Source organism: Vombatus ursinus, unplaced genomic scaffold (genome assembly GCF_900497805.2).
Source record: "Vombatus ursinus unplaced genomic scaffold, bare-nosed wombat genome assembly UNPS02014935.1, whole genome shotgun sequence".
NCBI lineage: Eukaryota > Metazoa > Chordata > Mammalia > Diprotodontia > Vombatidae > Vombatus > Vombatus ursinus.
In genome coordinates, this window is record NW_020954713.1 from 7,193,720 (window position 1) to 7,215,025 (window position 21,306).

At 41.3% G+C, this 21,306-nt stretch overlaps 1 protein-coding gene across 1 annotated transcript in view; it reads left to right on the forward strand.

Moving 5' to 3' along the window:
* The window catches only part of RIMBP2 (RIMS binding protein 2), a 509,773-nt gene that overhangs the window by 186,361 nt on the left and 302,106 nt on the right, over nucleotides 1-21,306 (forward strand). Inside the window, 1 exon segment of the mRNA XM_027844231.1 lies at nucleotides 9,074-9,211. Coding sequence (XP_027700032.1) covers nucleotides 9,074-9,211 — 138 coding nt within the window.

Sequence of the window (21,306 nt, forward strand, 5' to 3'; positions counted from 1 at the left end):
TTCTTCTTCTTCTTCTTCTTCTTCTTCTTCTTCTTCTTCTTCTTCTTTTTCTTCTTCTTCTTCTTCTTCTTCTTCTTCTTCTTCTTCTACTACTACTACTACTACTACTACTACTACTACTCTACTACTACTACTACCACCACCACCACCACCACCACCACCACCCCACTATCACTACTGCTGCTGCTGCTACACTGTATAACTCTTAAAGGTTTGCAAAGCCCTTTAGATGTTATATCATTTGAGCAGTTAATCAATGAGCATTTGAGTGAGGAGGACCTGGGTTAGGGTGGTGGCCTGGACACATGAGAGGGACATTGTAGATTTAGAATCCATAGAATGGAGGCAGTGTGACCCAGGGGAAATAGGGCTGGATTTAGAGTCAGAGGACCTGGGTTTGCATGCTGATTCTGGCATTTAGTACCTGTTCAACCTTGGGCAAGTCAGTTATCCTGCCTGGGCCTCAATTTCCTCATCTGTAAGATACGGGATTTGGACTACTAGATGGCCTTTAGAGTTCCCTGCAGCTGGAGGTCTGCGATCTGCTGATATTCTTTGAGGGCATAAACACCCTTTATTTCTCTGGTTCCCTCCTCTACACAGGAGCCCAAAGATCTTTAAAAAGATATTCTGATTGTGTTGGGGAGAGGGAAGAGAGATAGAAATAAAGGAGGAGAGTGAGACAAAGTCACAGAGAGAAAGGGAGGAGAGAGAAAAAGAGAGAGGGGGAGGGAGAGCTGGGGGGGGGAAGAGAGAGAGAGAGAGGGAGCAAGAGTGACACATAGAAGGGGGGGGACCCCTCTCTGCCATGTTTACCCACTGCCTATTTGTGAGAATAGAAGTTTTACAAGCTTGGAGAGCTGACGGACAACTGTAACTGCTAGTAGATAAAAAGTATTCCTTTTATCTGAATGTCTCATTAGGGGATCCAGCATGGGCTGAATTGTTCCCATTTGGGGATTGAATTACTGTTCTATTCAACTGATACAAAGAAGCTATTGGTCGCTTTGGTAGCACATGAATAAATAACTAGCCTTCCAGGGAGAGAGACACAGAGAGTCCTAGCTCTGGGGGTTGAGAGGCCTGCTGTGTACACGAAGAGCTGGGCTTCAGCCACATCCTTGCCTCAGGTCTGAGAGAACTCGTGTGGTCTGGGCGGCTAGGAGTGTGTCGCAGACCCAGATTACAGCCAGCATCTGTAAGTACTAGCATTTTCCCAGAAGGAGCTGATCTAGGGAGACTTGTGGGCTGATGCTGTGACACAGACTGAGTGAAGAGAAACAGCAGAGGCGTTGGGCAGAGAGCATTGACTCTGGGTTCAAATCCTGCCCCTGATGGTTCTTAACTGTGTGCCCTTGGGGGCCGGATTTCTGTTCCTCTGGTCTGTTTTCTCATCTGTAAAATGACCAGGGGAGAGGTCGGGGGGCTGAAGGGCCCCTGCAGTCCCTTCCAGCTATAATTCTGTGATTCTACTGTGGATCTGAAAGCAGAGAATGTGGATTCAAATTTTACCCCTCCTATTTCCTAGCTATGAGGGACTTCTTCCTTCACCTGTCTGAGTCTCATTTGTAAAAGGAAGGGATTCTAAATGTAAATAAAGCCCGGCTGTCCTTTGATCTGTGTGCAGATGGTAGAGATTGTTCAGTCTAGACTGAATTAAGGGCTGGCTGTTGCAGTCTGAGGCCAGGGGATGTGTTAAATGACTTCTGCAGGGGCCAGCCTCCTTGGGGAATCTATGGGGACTCCTGGCCTTAACATTTTAAACATTTAGTCTTCATCTCTCAAGGCAACATTTTGTTCTGACTTTGTCTGATAGACAGCATCATGTTACAAGCAGGCTGGTCCCAACTTCTCTACCAGTCCTTAACCAGGAACTGGGCAGGATACTGGTTATTTACTACAAATAATCAGCAACATTGCTATAGAGATGTAAGGTTTTGTAAAGCTCTCAACAGGTGTAGTCTCACATAAACCTTGAAGCGACCTTGTGTGGATAGATTGCTGGGCTGGCAGTCAAGGAGACCTGGGTTCAGATATCCCACCTCTGACACTTACTAGCTCTGTGCCTGGGCTCCCTCGTCTATAAAATGAGGATGCTAAACAGTACCTATACTACCTGCCTCAGTTTCTTCATCTGTACAATTCTTCATTAGTACAATAGAGCTAATGATACTTGTAGTAACTACCTCAGGGATTGTTTTAGGGTTCAAATGAGTTATCGTATATAAAGTGCTTTGCAAACTCTAAAGTGTTATATATACTGCGTGTTCCAAAAGTCTTAATGCAGTTTTTAGCTTTAATAACTTAAAATAGCAGTAAGACTTTTGGAACACCCTATATAAATGTCAAGGTTTTTTGTCTTTGTTTTTGTTTTTGTTTTTTGAGGGAGGTGTGGTTTGACCTACGGTTTTACCAGTATTGGGAACTTCAGGTGAAAAAACTCTCCACCAATGCAAATTGCATCTCCTTTGTAATTTAACAGTCTTCGGCCACTAAGAGGTTAACAGCTAATTGCTAACATTTAATAGAGCATTTTCAGGTATTCAAAGTTCTTTATATATATTACCTGTGAGGTAGGTGCTATCTTTATCCCCATTTTTCAGAAGAGAAAACTGAGGCCCAGAGAAGTAACTTGTCCAGGGTTGAACAGCCTGCATGTGTCAGAGGCAGAATTTGAACTCAGGTCTTTCTGACTCAGATCAGATTTCTACCCAATACAACATGCTATTTCTCTAATAATAATAATTTATTATACATTTTAGAACAAAAAATATAAAATAATTTATTATGTATAACTAAAATTAATGTATAGCACAATTTGTTATATAAGTTATAATAAAACAATTTATTATATATAATTTATAATAAAAATGTAGAATATAAAATTCTAGGTTCAGTGGTTCAGTGGTTAGAGCTCTGGGCTTGGAATTGGGAAGACTCATCACCATGAGCTCAAATTTGGTCTCAGACAAACTTATTAGCTTTGTGACCCTGGACAAGTCACTAAATTTATCTCAGTTTCCTTATTTGTCAAATGAGCTGGAGAAGTAAATGGCAAACCACTCCAGTTCCTCCAGCAAGAAAACTCCAAATGGGGTTGGGAAAAGTCAGACATGACAGAAACAACTAAATAACAACAACAACAGCAATTTATTAGAAATAATTGTATTATTTTTATTGTAGAGACCATGTAACCCCAAGGATGGAGATCTTGCCTTGAAGACCAGGGTTCAGATCCTGATGACCTGGCTTCTAAATTCTGCCTCTCACATCTAATGGCCATGTGACCCTGGGCAAGTCACTTTGCTTTTCAGGGTTCTAGGCAGCTCTCCATGACTCTAAGCTGCAGAAGAATCATTGATCTTCATTAGTAGAGAGAATCTTCTCACTAGAGAGCTCTCTATATACATAGAATCCCAGTACTAGACAAGGAAAAAAAAGACACTATCTTCAGCAGAACACTAAGACTGAGCTGTTTAAATTTTTCAGAGAATTGAGAAAATGAATAACATTGTTCTTTCGAATCAATCTTCCTGGAGTGACCATCCTATTCACGACAGAAGTTCACAATCACGGGCACGTTGCTGGGCATCAGAAGGCTTGGAAGCCTACTTGTCTCTTCCAACCAGCAAATTATTTTTTATCTTGTTTGTGTAGAGAAAATCCTGCCACAGATGGGTAGATTAAGTGGACAAGGCCTGTGTAACTCAGGAAGTGGTAGAAAGCCAGACCTTTTCCTTGGGACAGGAGAATTCATGTCATGCTCTTAGCGGAGGGTGTTTTTCTAGAGGCGAGCAGGTGGGCGGTGTTTTATGCTTCTTCAGGTAGTTTATGACAAGCAGTAAAAATACATCAATAAATCTTTATTTTCAGGCCCAGAGTAGCCTGATCAGCTCTGTTGATTAAAACTTTGTCTGAAGTGGCATTTGATAGTTCTATAGTCACTTCTTTTGATTCATTAGGGCTTGGTTCTGTATAACCCCTCCAAGGCACTGCTGGGTCGACTGCTTCTGAATTAATAATAGCCACGCTTCCCACTTCCCATCGAGAGGACTCTTTCATCTTTTAAGAGCTTTTCAAACCCCAACCAACTCTCCTGACACCCTGGTGAGACAGGGCCTATTGGGAGGGGGCAGCGTGAGGTTATAAGATCTTGCTTCCGGTCTGGTTCTGACCCATACTGACTGTGTGACCCCGGAGAAAATCCTACAATCTTTCAAAGCCCCAGATACTGTGTGGTTGAATGGGTAAGCCATAGGGTGAAAACTGGGAAGGGAGGCCAGAGTAGAGATGATAGATGAAAGGTAGTGATGAAGATGAAAAGGTTTAAAAAGACTGAGGCATAAGGAGAGATTAGCAGCTAGGTGGCATGGGGGATAAAGTTCGGACTTAGAGTCAGAAAGTTGTTGTTCAGTCATGTCTGACTCTTTGTGACCCTGTTTGGGGTTTTCTTGGCAGAAATATTGGAGTGGTTTGCCATTTCCTTCTCTAGCTCATTTTACAGGTGAGGAAACAGAGGCCAACAGAGTGAAGTGTCACAAAGCTAGTAAGTGTCTGAGGCCTGATTTGAATTCATGAAAATGAATCTTCCTGACTCTAGGCTCAGCACTCTAACCACTGCACCACCTAGCTGCCTCAGTCAGGGAAGTCTATATAAATGCTAGCTATTATTATTAGCTACTTCTATAAGGATGAGAGGTTGCACTCAGAGACCTGAGTGTCAGAATAGTATATCATCTGGGTAAAACAGTTAGGGCTGAGGGTTGTGTTAATGGTATGTCCATCCCTGAGTGCAGATATGAAGCCAAGCAAAGGTGGAAGTCATGGAAATTTAGCAGGCTGATGACCTGGAAAGTCAAGGTGTTTGAGGGGATGTTGACAAGTGGATTAAAATGGACAAGTCTGAGGACAGTGATTAGTGCAGGGAGGAAGGCAATGAACCAGACACTGAACTCCTTGGAAAAGGAGGGAAGATGACCCAAAGGCCAGTAGATCATTGCAACAAGAAGAGGTTGCTAAATAGTGGTGGCAAAGGGACAGTCTAGACTTGGGAGTGAGGAACAAAGAATATGACTTCTCCTTCTGGCTGAATGCTTCAGGGGGCATGAGAGAAATCACTTCTGTACTCTCATCTCTATTCAACTCAGCGCCACCCCAAGCTTCACAGAACAAATCATTTGTTTGGATACAGTCAAAGAGCTGCACTTGAGGACCTAGAGGGCCACATGTGGCTTTGAGGCCACAAGTTCCCCACCCCTGGCCTATATCTTTCTCTGCCCTTCCATTCCATTGTATCATCTGCAACCACCATCCTATTGTTTAAGAAAAACAATAATGAATGCCCCTTTATCCTGGAGCTTTTCAATCTTTTCCCATCTTCTTGTGCTAATGGAAACCTGGCTCTTCCAGCAGTATGTCCCTGGCCACTCTCTCCAGTCTCGAGTGTTCATTCTCTCTGGGCCTCAGTTTCCTTACCTGTCAAATGTGGGACTCGTATGAGTTGACCTCTAAGATCTCTTCCAGCTCTATAGCTATGATGCTCTGACTTGTCCAAGGTCATATTGGTGGTGAGTGGCATAGCCAAGATTCGAACACAGAAGTTCCAACCCCAAATCCAGGTTCTTTCCACTATATTATATAACTATGAGGAGAGAAAAAGGAGACATCGCTAAGTATTACCGGTGTAGTACAGTAGAAAGAACAGTCAATTTGGAATCAGAGGATGTAAATTCAAATCCCAACTTAGCTGTTGATTGGCTGTGAGACCTTGTTTTTTCTCTCTTGACCTCAGTTTCTCTATTTGTAAAATTATGGAGTTGGTCTAGATTAGAGGTTCCCAAACTTATTTGACCTACTGCCTCCTTTTCAAAAAAAAAATTACTTAGTGCCCTCCTGGAAATCTACTTTCTTTATCCCTTTAACTTTTTTTTTTGAAATTTGCATCATTTAAAAATATAAAATATATTTTTAAAATCACATATCTTAAATTTAATAATTTCCAAATTTGTGGGTGTTTTCCTTTCATTGAAATTTTGATGATGCAATATTGTGTCATGTAACCATATAGTATTGTATTGTAAACAAGTCATTACACGCATATATTCCTGCTAATGTATGCTGGACTTCCCTGCAATGTGCAACACGCTTGCCTGCCAACACTTGCTTGTTAAGACCTGTCAGCAGACTTGACCACTGATTGGTTATAACTTGCATGTTTTGTGTTTATTTGGAAAATAACATAATCACTACCACTTTAACTCTCTTAAACAACAGATGAAACATATACGAATAGTTTTTCAAAATTTTCTTATCTTCTCTTCTTTCCTTATGCTTCCACTGCCCCCTTATTTTTATTCAACGCCTCCCCCATTGCACCTGAGGCTACTACCACACCCATCATTCCAGTGCCCCCTAGGAGATGGTATTGCCCACTTTGGGAACCTATGGTCTAGATGATCAATAGAATCCCTTGCAGCTCTGAATCCCATAATTGTAGCTGGAACTAGCAGAACTTTTATGTTTTGATTCTAGAGTCTAGCCACACTGGTCCTACTGTTCCTCACACACCACTTTCCATCTCCTGTCTCCATGTCTTTGTATTGGTTCTCCTCCATACATCCTCATTCACAACTCTTGGAATTCCTGGTTTCCTTCCTCAGTTCAAGTGCCATCTTAGTCTCTTCTCATGCTAACCCCCCCCCCCCATTTCCCCATGTATCTATTTTGTATGTATCTTGTCTATACACCTAGACATGACAACACTGTCTCCCCCAAAAGAATGTTAAGTTCCTCGGAGGCCGTGAATGTATTCTCAGTACCTAGCACCATGCCTGACACACAGGAAACACTTAGTGGATCTTTGTTGATTGATTGATACTGTCTTTCTGGCAGAATGTAATCTCCTTGAGGGAAGAAGGTGCTTTCATTTTGTCATTCTATGCCCCAACACGTAGTGAGTGCCTGGAACATAGTAGGTGTTTAATAAATGATTGTGCTTGGGTGTCTTTTCTACTTTCTCCATTGTTGAATTCTTCCCCTCATACACAGACCCTGTCTTTCACTCCTTCCTGCACACTGTGAATAGGTTTAGGAATGGAAAGTGGGGCTGGTGGTTTTGGGATCTTCTGAAAGAGCTATAGCTTCCATCTGTCCCTGTATATCATCCTCATCTTATCAAATTATTGTAATGAAATTGAAAAGAGAAGAGACAGAGACAGAAAGAGACACAGAGATAGAGACACAGAGAGACAGAGAGACAAAGACAGACACAGAGAGAGACAGAGACACATGCACAGGGGCAGAGAGTGTGTATAAGCCCCTAATTATGATGTAACTAATAAGGAAAATATGAAGGGTTAATGAAAGATGGAGATTACTGCCCTTGAATTATTGGGGAGAAATGGGAAATGACTGATCATTTGCCTTAACCAATCTGCCGGTGTTTATTGATTTTTATTAATTAATTCAACCCATAATCAGATTGCCCATAAGACACTTAGCCTCTGGTCATGCTTGCATAATTATAGATGCTCCTGAAAGAAACTCTGGCTAAGTAATGAGTTGTTGGTCTCTGTCCAGATTCCAGAATACCTTAATAACTGATGATGGTGATGGTAACTGGCATGTATATAATTCCTTACAGTTTGTAAAGTGCTTTATATATGTATTACCTTATTAAAACCTCACCGCAATCCTGGGAAGTAGTAGCTCCAAGTATTATTATCTTCTTTTTACAAATGATGAAACTGAGGCTCAGAGAGACTTGCCCAAGGTCACAGAGTTTATAAGTATCAGAGGCAGGGTTAGAACCCATGACTATAAGGACACTCTGTTAGCTACAGTTGATAGTCATTGGTCCTCCAAACCTATTCCTTTGGGCAGATTTCTAGTGATAGAAAGAGGACCCAAGAAGCCATGAAACCTTTGGTTCAGCATTTGTGCAAATCCTTTGCAGTGATTTTAAAAATTAATGACATTCATTTCTATTGTAGCTGCATGACTAATGTAGATAGGTTGCTGAACTGACTTAGGAAGACTTGAGTTCAAGTACTTTTTTTTTTTCCTTTTGGTGAGGCAATCAGGGTTAAGTGACTTGCCCAAGGTCACACAGCTAGTACATGTCAAGTGTTTGGTCTGAAGCAGGATTTGAACTCAGGTCCTCCTGACTTCGGGGCTGGTGCTCTATCCACTGCATCACCTAGCTTCCCCTTGCGTTCAAGTTCTGCCTGAGACATTTATTAGCTCTATGATCCTAAACAAGTAACTTAATTTCTGTACTCCTCAATTTCCTCATTTGTAAAATGGAGATGTTAGAAACACGTGTTTCCCATAGTTGTTGTGAGGACCAAATGATATAACATAGGTAAAGTACTTGCCAAACCTTAGTGTGTCCTGTGAATGCTAGTGACTATTATTAGTGGTGTTTTTCATATATGCAAAATGCTTTAGGTATCTGAGGTTGGTGGTACAAATATTATTACTCCCATTTTATGGTGAAGAAACTGAGGCTCCAAGAGTTTAAATGAATTGGCCGCCACCACACAGCTAATAAGTATCTAAATTTGGACTCAACCCAGGTCTCCTGACTCCCATCCAAGTGTTCTGTCCTCTAAATCACTGGGGCTTGGCTCTGAGGGTTTTTTCTAATACAATAATGGGTCAGATTCTTGGGGATGGCTGTTCTTTATAATCGTTGACCCAGTAGATAAACGACTAGGCTCCGGATCCAGAAAAGATGGGTCCAAATCCAGCCTGTGTGACCATGGGCTAGTCACTCCAAGCCTTTATTTCATCTATAAAATGGGCAGAATAAATAACTGCCTGCCTTTTCTATCACAGGGTAGCAGGACCTAGGAGCAAAAGCCCTGAGCTAAGAGAACAATCTGCTCATCTCACTCTTTCATTCACTTATTGTATGTTAAATTTATTGACCTCAGTGCCTGCATGAAAAAATGGGTTCAATAATTTGTGCTCTTGCTGGCCTCACAAGACTGTGAGAAGGCTGAATGAGAGGAGAGAAGACAAGAGAAGATAATTTCCATTTGGTGACATGTATCTGTTTTCCTCCCCACAGCTCAGAAATGATCTGTACTTGCAGCCTGCAGTCCCCCAGAAAGCCTTTGGTCAGTTCCGACTTCTAGAAGAGAGGCCGCAGACTTCCCCAGCCCATGTACCTGCTCTGAACCCACATCCTCACCATTGGAGCCTTGCAGTAAGTCTTTTCTTTTTCTTTTGGCTTCATTTCTCTCTTGGTGATCCCTCTCAGAGGCATCAACTGGATGGAACCCACGCCTGAGAGCTGTGTCTGTCCACTTTTGGGATGGATTTCTTGTGTATGTGATACTAGATGTGAACTCCCCCTAGAACTGGCATACTAACTTAGAATCAGGAAGCTCTAGGTACAAATGCCACCTCAGACACTTACTAACTGTGTAACCCTGGGCAAGTCACTTAACCTCTACCACCCTCAGTTTCCTCTTCTGTAAAATGGAAGACTTGGACTTGATGACCTCTTGAGTCTCAATCTATGATCTTGTGACAGTGTCCTGATCATGTAAAGCTTAGAAACTGGTTATATTTCTTTTCCTAACTGGGGATCTCGTGCTCAGTGATATTGGTGTATGTGTAAAAATGTTTTCTAGCCCAAGGTCCCAACCTAGCAGGGTTTGAAAGGCTCGTACATGTTGTCGCAAGAAAGGTAGGGGTTCCCGCAGATAGCAGTGAGGGTATGTACCCTCAGGAAATCCCACCATTTGGACTTTTCCAGGTTGGAGGAAGTAGCTCCAGGGACCCATGCCCCTCCAAACTGTCCATTGACCTGGATTTCTGGGAGAAAGACGAATCTTTCCATCTTGTTGATGTGTTACTCCTGCCCTCCATTTTCAGGTCCTGTTTTCCTTGGGCAAGACAATTGCAAGGAGATGATTTATATGATTTCCTTTCTATGTGAAGAGGGCTATGCTTAATTTCACTAGAGCCTGGCCTAGGGCAGTTTTCCTTAACACAAAAAAGTGGACCATATTTACAGATTCATGGGCAGAAGTTCAATAAAACCCTAGTTGGTGTGGTGGATAAAGTGCTAAACTCTGAGTCAGGAAAATATGGATCCTAATCCAGCCTCTGATACTAGCCTGCATGATCAAGGGCAAGTCACTTTAACCTCTCCAAGCCTCAGTTTTCCCATCTGTAAACTGGGGACAATAACTATTGAACCTCACATAAGATCAAATGTGTGAAATTCTTTTCAAATCTTAAATCCTTACATAAATATCAGCTATTATTTTTATTATTTGCATGCAAAGGCCCTATAAGTGTTGCATGAACTAGCTATCAAGGTCAAGGTATAAAATTCCCTGGATGCTTGTTTATTTTCTCTGAGAGCAGCAAGAAAGAATGTGTTTGATCCAGCTATGAAAAAATATAATTTGTAAAAGTCTCATCCGGCAGGGTCTTTGGAGGAGAGTTTCTAGGAAGATCATTTTAAAATTGTATCATCATCATCACTGCCCTCTTCCTCCTCCAACATCATCATGCCCACCATCATTATCATTATCATTAACATCATTGATATAACTAAATTGAGCATTGTACCAGCTACTTCTGGGCATCTGCAATGATGAAATGCTTCCTCAGAATGGCCCTCAGCCCTACAAGGTGTGTCATTAGCAGAGCTTTCATGGAAGTGGTTTATAAAAAGAGGAATTGCCAAGAAATCTAATGGGACTTTAGGCTACCAAAAGAAAAGCAGAACACTCCAGAATACAGATGTGTTGGTCCTGCCCTGGGCAGAGCACATCTGGAGTACTGAGTTCAATTCCGAATGCCACACTTCAGTAAAGACATTGACAAGTAGGGAAATGTGCACAAGAGGACAACCAGGATAATATTAACATTTTAAAAATAAATTATAATAATAGTATAATTCACATTTCTATGAAGCTTTAAATATTACAAAAGCACTTTGTATGCATTATTTTCTTTGATCTCATATGATTCTCACAACAACCCTATTTAGTTTAAAAAAAAGGGACTTGAGTTCATGTTAAAGGATAAACAATTGAAGAAAATATGAATGTTTAGCCCAGAGAAGAGAACAAATAATTGTAGTTTTTGGTGTCTGAAGGGTTATCAAAGGGCAGAAAGGTTAAGATTTGTTCCATTTGGCTCCAGAAGGCAGAATCAGGGGCAGATTTTTATCCAGGTAGGAAAATCCTTCTAACAATGAAAGCTGTCCAAAAGTAGAGTGGGACATCTCTGGAGGTGATGAGCGGACCCTCCCTTGAAGGCCTGGATGCTGGCTATATTGCTGGTGGGATTCTTTTTCCTGGTTTGGTATGGTTTCATGTGATAGTTTGGAATAGAAGGCTGCCTCTGTCTCTTTTAAATCTGAAATTCTGTGATTCTATGAATGTGGAGGAAAGGAAGGTCATTCTTTCAACACCAACTTACATAGCCTGGAAGCTTCTCTCTCTTCTCTCTGGGTCGCAGGCAGGTTATACAGAGAATGTATTATCCACTTTTTTTTTTTGGACTGTGTCATGGAATGTCTAATTGGGACCGGGTTCCGTTCTCATTTTGAAAGCATCAGAGAGCCTTGATGAGTGCATGTGAGTTCTTCCTAAATTTGGAATTGGCCGATCTTATTTTTTTGATAAAAATGTTGGCTGTGTTGAACTGCAGATGCATCATTAAAAGTTTATTTTTTTTCTTATTTAAATTTAGCTTCTCATGTCTCAGGGTAGAAATATTGAATGGTTCTTTTATAGGGGGTGGTGGACATAGCACAGTATGAGACTTTCGAAATTGGGAGGCAGACTAATTACTCCTGGAGGTGGTTAGAGGTTTAATTAGGGGTTGAGGTGGGGAGGCAGACAGAAGTATATTTCACAGAGTTTCCTCAGTTTGTCAGAGAGAAATGTGTCTTCATCACCATTTCATATGAGGATTGGTTGAAGAAAATGGGTATGGTTAGCCTGGAGAAGGAAAGACTTGGGGCAGACATGATAGTGATGTTCAAATATCTGAAGGGCTGTCCTGTGGAGAAGGCACTAGACATTGTGATTTGGCTTCAGGGGGCTGGGGGCTGCAAAGAGGCCACATTCGACTTGATGTCAGGGCAAACTTCCTAACAATTAGAGCTATCCAAGGGGTGATGGGCTGCTTGGGAGTGGGGGTGGGCTCCCATTTCTTATTTGATTTTCAAGCATTGCCTGGATGATTACTTATCTGTCAGCTGTGGTCTGGAGGGAATTCTATTCATGTATGGACTGGACAAGGTCCCTTTGATTCTCAAATTCTGAGATTCCGGGATTTCATTGCACCACAGTGCCTGGCATAGAGTAGGTGCTTAATAAATATTTATTGGGTGATTGATTGATTGATCATTGACATGGGGCAGAGGGGCCAAAAATCACTCCACTGTGCTGCCAGAACCAGACTGAAATATAATTAGACAACATTTACCAAAATAAATAAAAATACAGCAGAACATTGATAACATTAACATGTGTTTTTTAAGTCAATTTGCAGCCTGAAGGGATCCTTGTATATGGTTTATTGGCTTATGTTTCTACTTGAGTTTGACACCACTGGTAAATAGGACACTCCTGGTGAGGAAACTGCTTCTGCCAATGCCAGTTGGCAAATGTTCTGTAACTTCCATTCTCAGAGAGATGTCTGGGACACCAAGAGATAAGTGACTTACCCAGGGTCACACAGACAGTATGTAAGAGAGGCAAGATTTGAACCCCATTTTTCCCATCACCCTGTAAATATATGCAAGTATCTGCAAAGCGATTTCACCATTGTAGAGAGCTCTAATACCTTCAGGGATCAGCTGGACAATAGCTCCTGAGCTTTGAAGGAAGCTAGAGATTCTCTGAGACAATGCTACAATGGGTACAGTAGATTGGTCATTGGTTCTGGAGTCAAAGGCTCCAGTTTCAAATCCTGCTTATGTGACCTTGGGCAAGTCACTTAATCTCCTCTGTAAAATGAGAGGGTTGAATTAGGTGGTCTCTGGATCCCTTCCAGCTTTAGATTCATGTTCCTTTGATTCTAGAAGGCATTGCAGACACGTGCAGGGTGATGGATTGGGTGTGAAGGAGAACAATAGCAAATAACTCCACTATCTATGAATTACAGACTATTAGAACTAGAAGAACCCTTAGAGATGGTCTCATCCATTTTGCACTTGTGAAAATTGATATCCCAAAGGGCAAGGGTCTTGCCCCATTTCCCACACCAAGGGAATAAGTGGCAAGGCTGGAATCTGACTTGCGGCATTCCAAGTTCAAGTCCAGTGGAGCACCTGCAAAGAATCTTGGGCTCCTTAGAGGACATACTGCATCTAATTATGAAATATTTCCAGAGAAGAAACTGTCCAAACCCTTCTGTGCTGTGGGTGGGAAGCAACCATACAGCCATCGTCCTGGCTGGGGCATCCATTCTGAATTTGCTCTCAGGCTGGCCTGGGTCACTGTGTGAATGACTCCTTGGCTGCCCAGGAAGATAGTCTTTTTACAATCAAAGTTGGAGAAGCATTATCAGATAAGGTCTTTGCTTTTCTCCAAGCAGGTTCCAGGGATTGGTGTCTGTCTGTACCTCAGGACTGACTGTCTCAACATAATGTTATTTCTAGAGGAAATGTTCTCTGAAAGCAGCCCCTGATGTTATCATTCTTCATCATTAGAGCAATTAAGGATTTTAAATTCCCTTTACTTTTAAAAAAAATTGGAGAGAGAAATCAAAGCAGGACAGGTTTTCTTGTTCTCCCACTCAGAATGCCCACAGTGATCCATCAAAATTTGCCATTTATTCTTGATACGCATGATTCTTTGATGCTGTCCTAGGTCTTGTCTATACTATGCTAGCCAAGAAAAATACAAGGCTCTAGTTATTTTAATTTCATGGCCAAATATAGATCTGGCAGCAGGAGCAGTGAAAACCGCTCAGGAGGTCTTGAAATCTGTTCTCATAGTATCATGCTTGGTCTCAGCTTTGCCACTGATTTACTGGGTGTTCTTGCTAATTCACTTCCTCTCTCTCATCCCTAGTTTCCTCATCTCTAACAGAGAGGTTTTGTAGCAAAATAGAAAGCGCACACATTAACTCTAGAGTCAAGGACCTGGGTTCAAATCCTGCTTCTGACATGAACTGCTTTTGTGACCTTGGTCAAGTAACTCAGCCAACCTCAGCCTCAGTTACCACATGTATAAAATGGGGGATTTGGGGTAGATGGTCTCTGAGGTCCTTTTCAGATTTGGATCTGTGGAAATATTTTGAATTCAAATATTTCATAAGAACTTGCTAGGTATAAGTCCGCATTTTAGAAAAGAGTGCTTGCACGTTGTGTGATGACTAATACTGATAAATTTAACCCTTCCTGACAATATAAGGATCTAAGACGTCTCCAGAGGCCTTATGATGGAAAATGCTATCCACACCCAAAGAAAGAACTATGGAAGCCAGATTGTTATTTTTTTTTCTCTTCTGTTGAGTTTTGTTTCCTCTTTCTGATGGTTCCTCTTATTGGTTTTAATTTCTACTTACAACATGACTAATGTGAAAATATGTTTAATATGAATGCAAATGTATAGCCTATATCAGATTGCGTGCCGTCTTGGGGAGGGTGGTAGGGAGGAAGGGGGAGAAAAATTTTAAACTCAAAAGCATATGGAAGTGATTATTGATAAATCAAAATAAATTAATAAAAAAATTTTTAAAAAAAGAGAAGAGTGCTTGGTACATAGTATGCATTTAAAAAATTCTTTTTTATTCTTTTATTCATAAAACAACAGCAGCAAAAAACCCTAACCAATCCCTGATTTTAAAGGAATTTCCATTCTACTGGGGGGTGTAGGTTGGGGTTGGCTTCAGAGAAAATTAAATATAAGGCAACAACTGAGGGGACTGGGAATGATGCCCGAACTGAGCTTTGAAAGAAGCTAGGGGTTCCAAGGAGTGTGACACCAGTTTCAATAGCCTTTCTAAGAGATATTATAGGAAATGTTATTTTATTTTTAAGAGCCAAATAAATCTTAACAGACTAGCAAGTTACCTCATTCTGAATTCTGTGCTAATTGTCATAGCTGAAGATGATTCATGAAGTACAGAGAGGAAAAGGACAAAAAGAACTTCTATACTGAGAGAACTGTATCAACTTTTACTTTGTGAAGAAACCTTCCTTGGCTGCTTTCCTGAAAGCTGAATGGCTCAACTGTGTTCCAGAAGTAAAGAAAAGTCAAGAGGAACAGTGATGGTTAGAGGAGAATCTGGCAGTGATTCTTTTCACAGCTGAAAGATTGATATTATTTAAGAGTCAGTGTGCTACAGAGGATAGAGAGCTACCATCAAATCTAGGAAGACCTGAGTTCAAGTTCTGCCTCTGACATATATTGTCTGTGTTACTGTGAAGAAGTCCTCTTAGTTCTCCAGGCAGCTAAGGCTATAAGCTACAGAGAAAATGCTTACCTGCATTCATAAAGGGAGTTTCATCACCAGGGAGTTCGCTATACTAATGAAATCACATGTCTAGTACCTATTCCCTTTATTATTGGTCACTCTGTTGGTAAATTACATAGCAGGTAGCTTCAATGTTTATTTAAGCCTATATTTGATTATATACATATGTATACAACATACACACATACCTTGTGTATATATACACATATACATACATATACATATATGTGTATACATATGTGTGTGTGTGTATATATATATATAGAGAGAGAGAGAGAGAGAGAGAGAGAGAGAGAGGGAGAGGGAGGAGGAAGGGGAGAGAGAGAGAGAGGAATAGAGGAAGAAAGTTGGAAGGGATAGAGAGACAGAGATAGAGAAAGAAAGAGAGACAGGGGAGGGAGGGGAAAAAGAGAGGGGAAAGAGAGAGACAGAGAGCACAATTGTTTCTGGGAAGATATTTCTTCAGTTAAATAAGTACTACTTAATTAACTGAAGTGGAGGCTCACAATTAGCTGTCTAATAAGAAGGTACCAGTGCTCTAATGTGGAAATATCAGGACATAGCTGTTGAGAACCTAGGATAAGAATGGATTAGAAAGCTGGGCCAGGTGCAGATAAGAGAGGTCAAGGCTATGCATGAGTGTGGTCCACACTGAAATCACAAGGTAAGAGTGGACATTTACAACTGAGTGAATGAGGAAGGCTTTCCACAGGAAGTAAGCACTAAAGCTAGCCTTGAATGAAGCTAGAGATGCTAAAAGGTAGAGCTGGGGAGGAAAAACATGTCCCCAACAAATGGCCATCGAGTTGTTGCTTGAGAATATAAAGTGAGGGGGGACCCACTACCTTTCAATGCAACCCATTCTATTTTGGGACAGCTCTACTGAGGAAACAGGCCCATTCTCTGGATATTCTCTGATTTGTCAAAGTCCATTCTAGCACTTCCTTCAGAGGCTGATTGTCATTCATTCATTCATTCGTAAGACTGGATAACTCTATTTTGCTCCGGCTGGAAGAACAGGGGCTACTCACAGTCCTGGTTCTTCTCTGTTTGGCATGGGAGCTTTGACCTGCTCTTTTCCAACTTGGGTTATTATACATATATATAGTGTCTCATATATATATGTAGTGTCTCCAAAATGGCACTAAGATTTTTGGGACACTTGATATAATAGTAATTCAAATTTCTATAGTTTAATGCTGTGCAAAGAGCCCCATATTTGGAGTCAGAAGACTTGAATTCAAGTCCTGCCTCTGCCACTTACTATCTATGTGACCTTGGGCAAGTGCACTTAACCTCTTTAAGCCACAGTTCCTTAATAGTAAAATGAAGGCGTTAGAGCAGATGACCTTACAGGTTTGTTCCAACTCTAAATCTATGATCATGTAATCTCCTTCCTCATGCCAACTCTATGATATGTGACACTATTATTATCCCAAGTTTACAGATTAGGAAACTGAGGTTCAGTGACTTACCCAAAAGGACCGAGCTAATAAGGGTCTGAGGCAAGATTAGAACCCATCCTCCAACTCCAAGTCTACACTTTACTCTGTTCAATACATCATGTTGCCAGGTGTTAAGCAGGCATTAACATCTGCTCCATACTCATTCTTTGTTTCCTCCCTCCCCTCCCCCCAGCTCTGTTTCAGGGTAGAAAGAACCTACAGGTATAGAGAAGGCAGCTATCCACAGGACCCAATCTCCATAGATGCTATTCAGCCCTCCTTTCCTATCATTAGTCTTTGAATGGGAGCCTCTAACTGGGGCTTGCACTGGTTGCCCATTAGTAACCAGGCAACGGAAGCATTTCCTCCGGGTGGTGGCAATCGACAAAGAGTATTAGCTCCCTGTGTATAAATTAAAGTACTTTGGATTTGGAAAGGAGGTTGGTAAGGGGACACAACAATGGATATAGTTTAATTTTTACCTGTGGACAAGGTACAGGCCCAGTCCCTATGGCAACATGACTTTGCTCAATGATATACACACATCAGACAAGAATTGCTTTTATATTTCTAAGCACATAATGTTCTTGGGAATTAAAAAAAAATTAACTCCACTGATATCACTTAAGGAAAATGCAACATTTAGAATCCCTGAAAACTATGTTTACTTGACTAGGGCTATTCCTGAGTAGTTGGACTCTAAGGCATGAGATGGGATAATGTTGATATCTTCTGAGAGTTTGCATGGTTGACTTCCTATGGGTATATGGGGTGTAGCCATGAGACTGATGATGTCAGCAGGTCATTAAGAGGGATTGCTAATGACAGGGTTGCTTCAGAGTAGAATCTAGGCAGAGGCAAAGGCTTTGAGAAGCTGTAAACCACAGAAAGAGAGCTGCCCCTGTTCGTTTTACTAAACTGGTGTGTGCATCCTATGTCTTGGGCAGGTAAGTTTCATCATTGCTCCAGCAATCATTTAAGTGACTCCTTAAGGGGAAGGGACATGGTAAAGTGTGGGATGAGCGCTGGATCTGGAGTTAGAGAAAACTGAATCTAGTACTCGCTACCTCGGTAACCTTTAGCAAGCCACACAACATCTGTGGGCCTTTGTTTCCCCATCTATAAAATGTGGCTGTTGAACTAGATGATTTTGAAAGTCTGCTAATCAATAATCTATGTTCACTGTCCTGTAGTGGAGCCAGGAACAAATACCAGCTCCCATATGACACCTTTCTTGGTCCCCCCATGTTAATGCTCCCCCCAAAAGTTACTTTGTATGTATTGTATTCTTTATATTCTACAAAGTTTTTTCCATACCTCATATAGTCTTTTCTGTGTATTCCAGGCAGTGTGGTATAGGGAAAAGCGGCTTTGAAATCAGAGGGCCTCAATGTTCAAATCCTGGCTCTGGCACTGACTACCTCTGTGACCTTGGACAAATCATTTCACCTCCCTGGGCCTCAGTTTCCTTATATGTAAAATGAGGGCTTCTCATTTTAGATGGCTTCTAAGTTCCTTTCCAGCTCTAAATCTATTATCCTATTATTGTGCTTTCCCAATCTCTCTGGGCCTCAGTTTTCTCATTCTATAGCTGAGTAAACCAAGGCTCAGAGAGATTAAATAACTAGCCAGAGGATACTAGATTTAGAACTGGAAGAGATTTCAAGGGCCATTGAATTCATCTCTTTCATTTTACAGATGAGAAAAATGAGGTTCAAAGAGATTAATTAGCCGTAAGATCATAGATGTCTAGCACCGGAAATTGCTTCAGAAACTATGTAGCCCAGGGGTGGGGAACCTGTGGCCTTCTAGATCCTCAAGTGTGGCCCTTTGGCTGAATCCAAACTTCACAGAACAAATCCTTTTATTAAGGGGCTAGATTCTAGTTCAACTCCCTCATTTTACAGATGAGGAAACCGAGGGCCGGTTAAATGTCTTGCCTAATCATACAGGTAATAGGCACCAAAAGTGGGATGTTAACCCAGGTTCTGTACCTCCAAGGCTAGTGCCCTTCCCACTCTAGTTGAGGGCCTAAAACAGGCCTGTTTTCTGACCCGCTTTGATCTTCTCATATGCCCTAGCTTATCCTCATTCAAAGCCTTTCTTTGCCTTCAGGCTCCAGAAATTAAGACAGTGCTGTGCTTAGCATCACAAGGAGAAGAGAAACAGTTTTCCATCCGAATGCCTCAGAATAAATACACCTTTCTGACTTCCCTCTTTCAAAGTATTTCTTTGGCATTCAGCCTGCCAGGGAAAATCAAACCAAGATGAGCTGAATCCCTAAAGGGTGCCCAAAGCTTTAGGCCTCGTGGAAATCTACAGCACGCAACCAGGGGGACGATCCAGCCTTGTTAGCATGACTGCGCGAATGCTTGGTGAGCCTCCTTTCTCTCAGGCTCTGCTCAAGCTGCTGCTTCAGGTGGGTTTGGCTTCTTAAAAAGACAAGAAATTAAAGTTCTCTTTTGTTTCACTTTTTGCATACATAACTCAAGAGCCAGGAAGTTGTAAAGTCAGTTTCTTTTCTCACAGTATCTTTCTAATTGGTTCTGTGAAGCGCCGTCCTTTTCTGTGACAAAGATGGTGATGACTGCAGTCAGTAGGAAAAACTAAGGATGCTTAAATTAGAGAAGAGAAGATTTAGGAAAGGCCATGGGCACTATCTTTAAATATGTCAAGGGTTGTGTGTGTGTGTGTGTGTGTGTGTGTGTGGAGAGAGAGAGAGAGAGAGAGAGAGAGAATAGAATTGCAACACAACGAGCACAGCAAATGGTCTGAGAGTGAATGCAATGTGTCATATCCCATAGTCCCCCACCTCTGCAAAGAAAGGAGGAAGGTCTTGTATCTTTTCTACATCATGTCTCTATCACTTAATTTTCTCTCATTAATGAGTTGATAAGAAACATTTTAAAGTAACACTTGAGTATTTTGTATAGAAATAACTACTGCCAAAGTTATTTTTAGGAGTTCTGGAAAACATTTTGTTAGCTTTCATTTTAAGTAGGATAAACAGTCCCTGTCAGCCCTCCAAATTTTGCTTAGCCTATTAATTTGCTTAATTAACTTTCTTCCTGAGAGTGTAAAAAAGTGAATGTTAGCCCAGTGTATGAATAGTGTGCTAAGTACAAAGATTTCCTATCCACTCTTAAAATACTTCCAGGACATAGAACCCTTTCCTTGACAATACTTAGATTGAATATCAGGATTCCAAGTGATGGCCAAACAACTTTAATCTCACGCTATTTCAATTACCTTTCAACCTAATTTAGCCGGGCACCAGTGACTCTGATTGATATCATGTCATTTGATTACAACATTTTAATGGGGCAAGAATAAAGTAAGGTGAAAATACATTGGCTGGATAACTTTGGAGAAAGTGCCAAGCAATCAGGAAAAGTTGGAAATACCAACTGATTTTCAAACTGCAGAGTCACCAGAAAGGTGACTTTAGGCAGCTTCTAAAGAGAGCCAAGCACGAGAAAGGATCCCCAAAGTCTCTTTGCAATACCCCAGATGTGGTCTGACCAGAGCAGAAAATGGTGGGATTATTACTCCCTAGTCCTTGGCTTTCTGGCTCAATGCAATTTAACACCACAATTCTCCTTTTTTTAATAGCCACATCATATCGTTGACTTTTATTGAGCTTGTAGTCCACTAAAACCCCCAGATCTTCAGCAAACAACCACAAAAATGGAATGTGTGCTCAGGTGCCTGGTAAAGACAGATCACCTCCACCTGTTTATTGAGAAGGGGAAAAGGAAAGTGGTATTAATTCAATATTTAATTCCTTTCAACCTTCATACGATTCAGCAAACATTAAAGCTCTTACTTTGTGTATAACCCTGTGGTAAATACTGGCAGAGATACCACATTTAGAAAAGACATGGCCCTACCTTCAGAGAACTCATGGTCTATTGGGAGAATAGGATATATAAATGGATAACTCCAATGCCTGATTATCACATGTGCACGCGCGCACACACACACACACACACACACACACACACACACACACACGGTGATTCAATATGAACTCTTGACCAGAAGAGAAAAAATGAGAGATAAGTACAGTGAGTCAGTGCCTGGCTGCAAGCAAATCTCATAAACATCTCATGTGGGCAAATAACATGTCAGCTTCCATGCCTTATCTTTCTATTGCTCTTTGTGGATATCATTATTACTTGAGGGGGTGGGATTTCTGAATACTGGCCCTGTGCAGCACCTGGAAACCATCTGCTTTCTCTGTCTTCAGATGTTGTTCCCAGACACGTAATGTGTCCCACAAAAAAAGAAAAAAAAATGGACAACAATCAAAGCTAAGCAATACAGACCCTTCAAATAAATGTGTGTACAGTTCTCTCTCTCTCTCTCTCTCTCTCTCTCTCTCTCTCTCTCTCTCTCT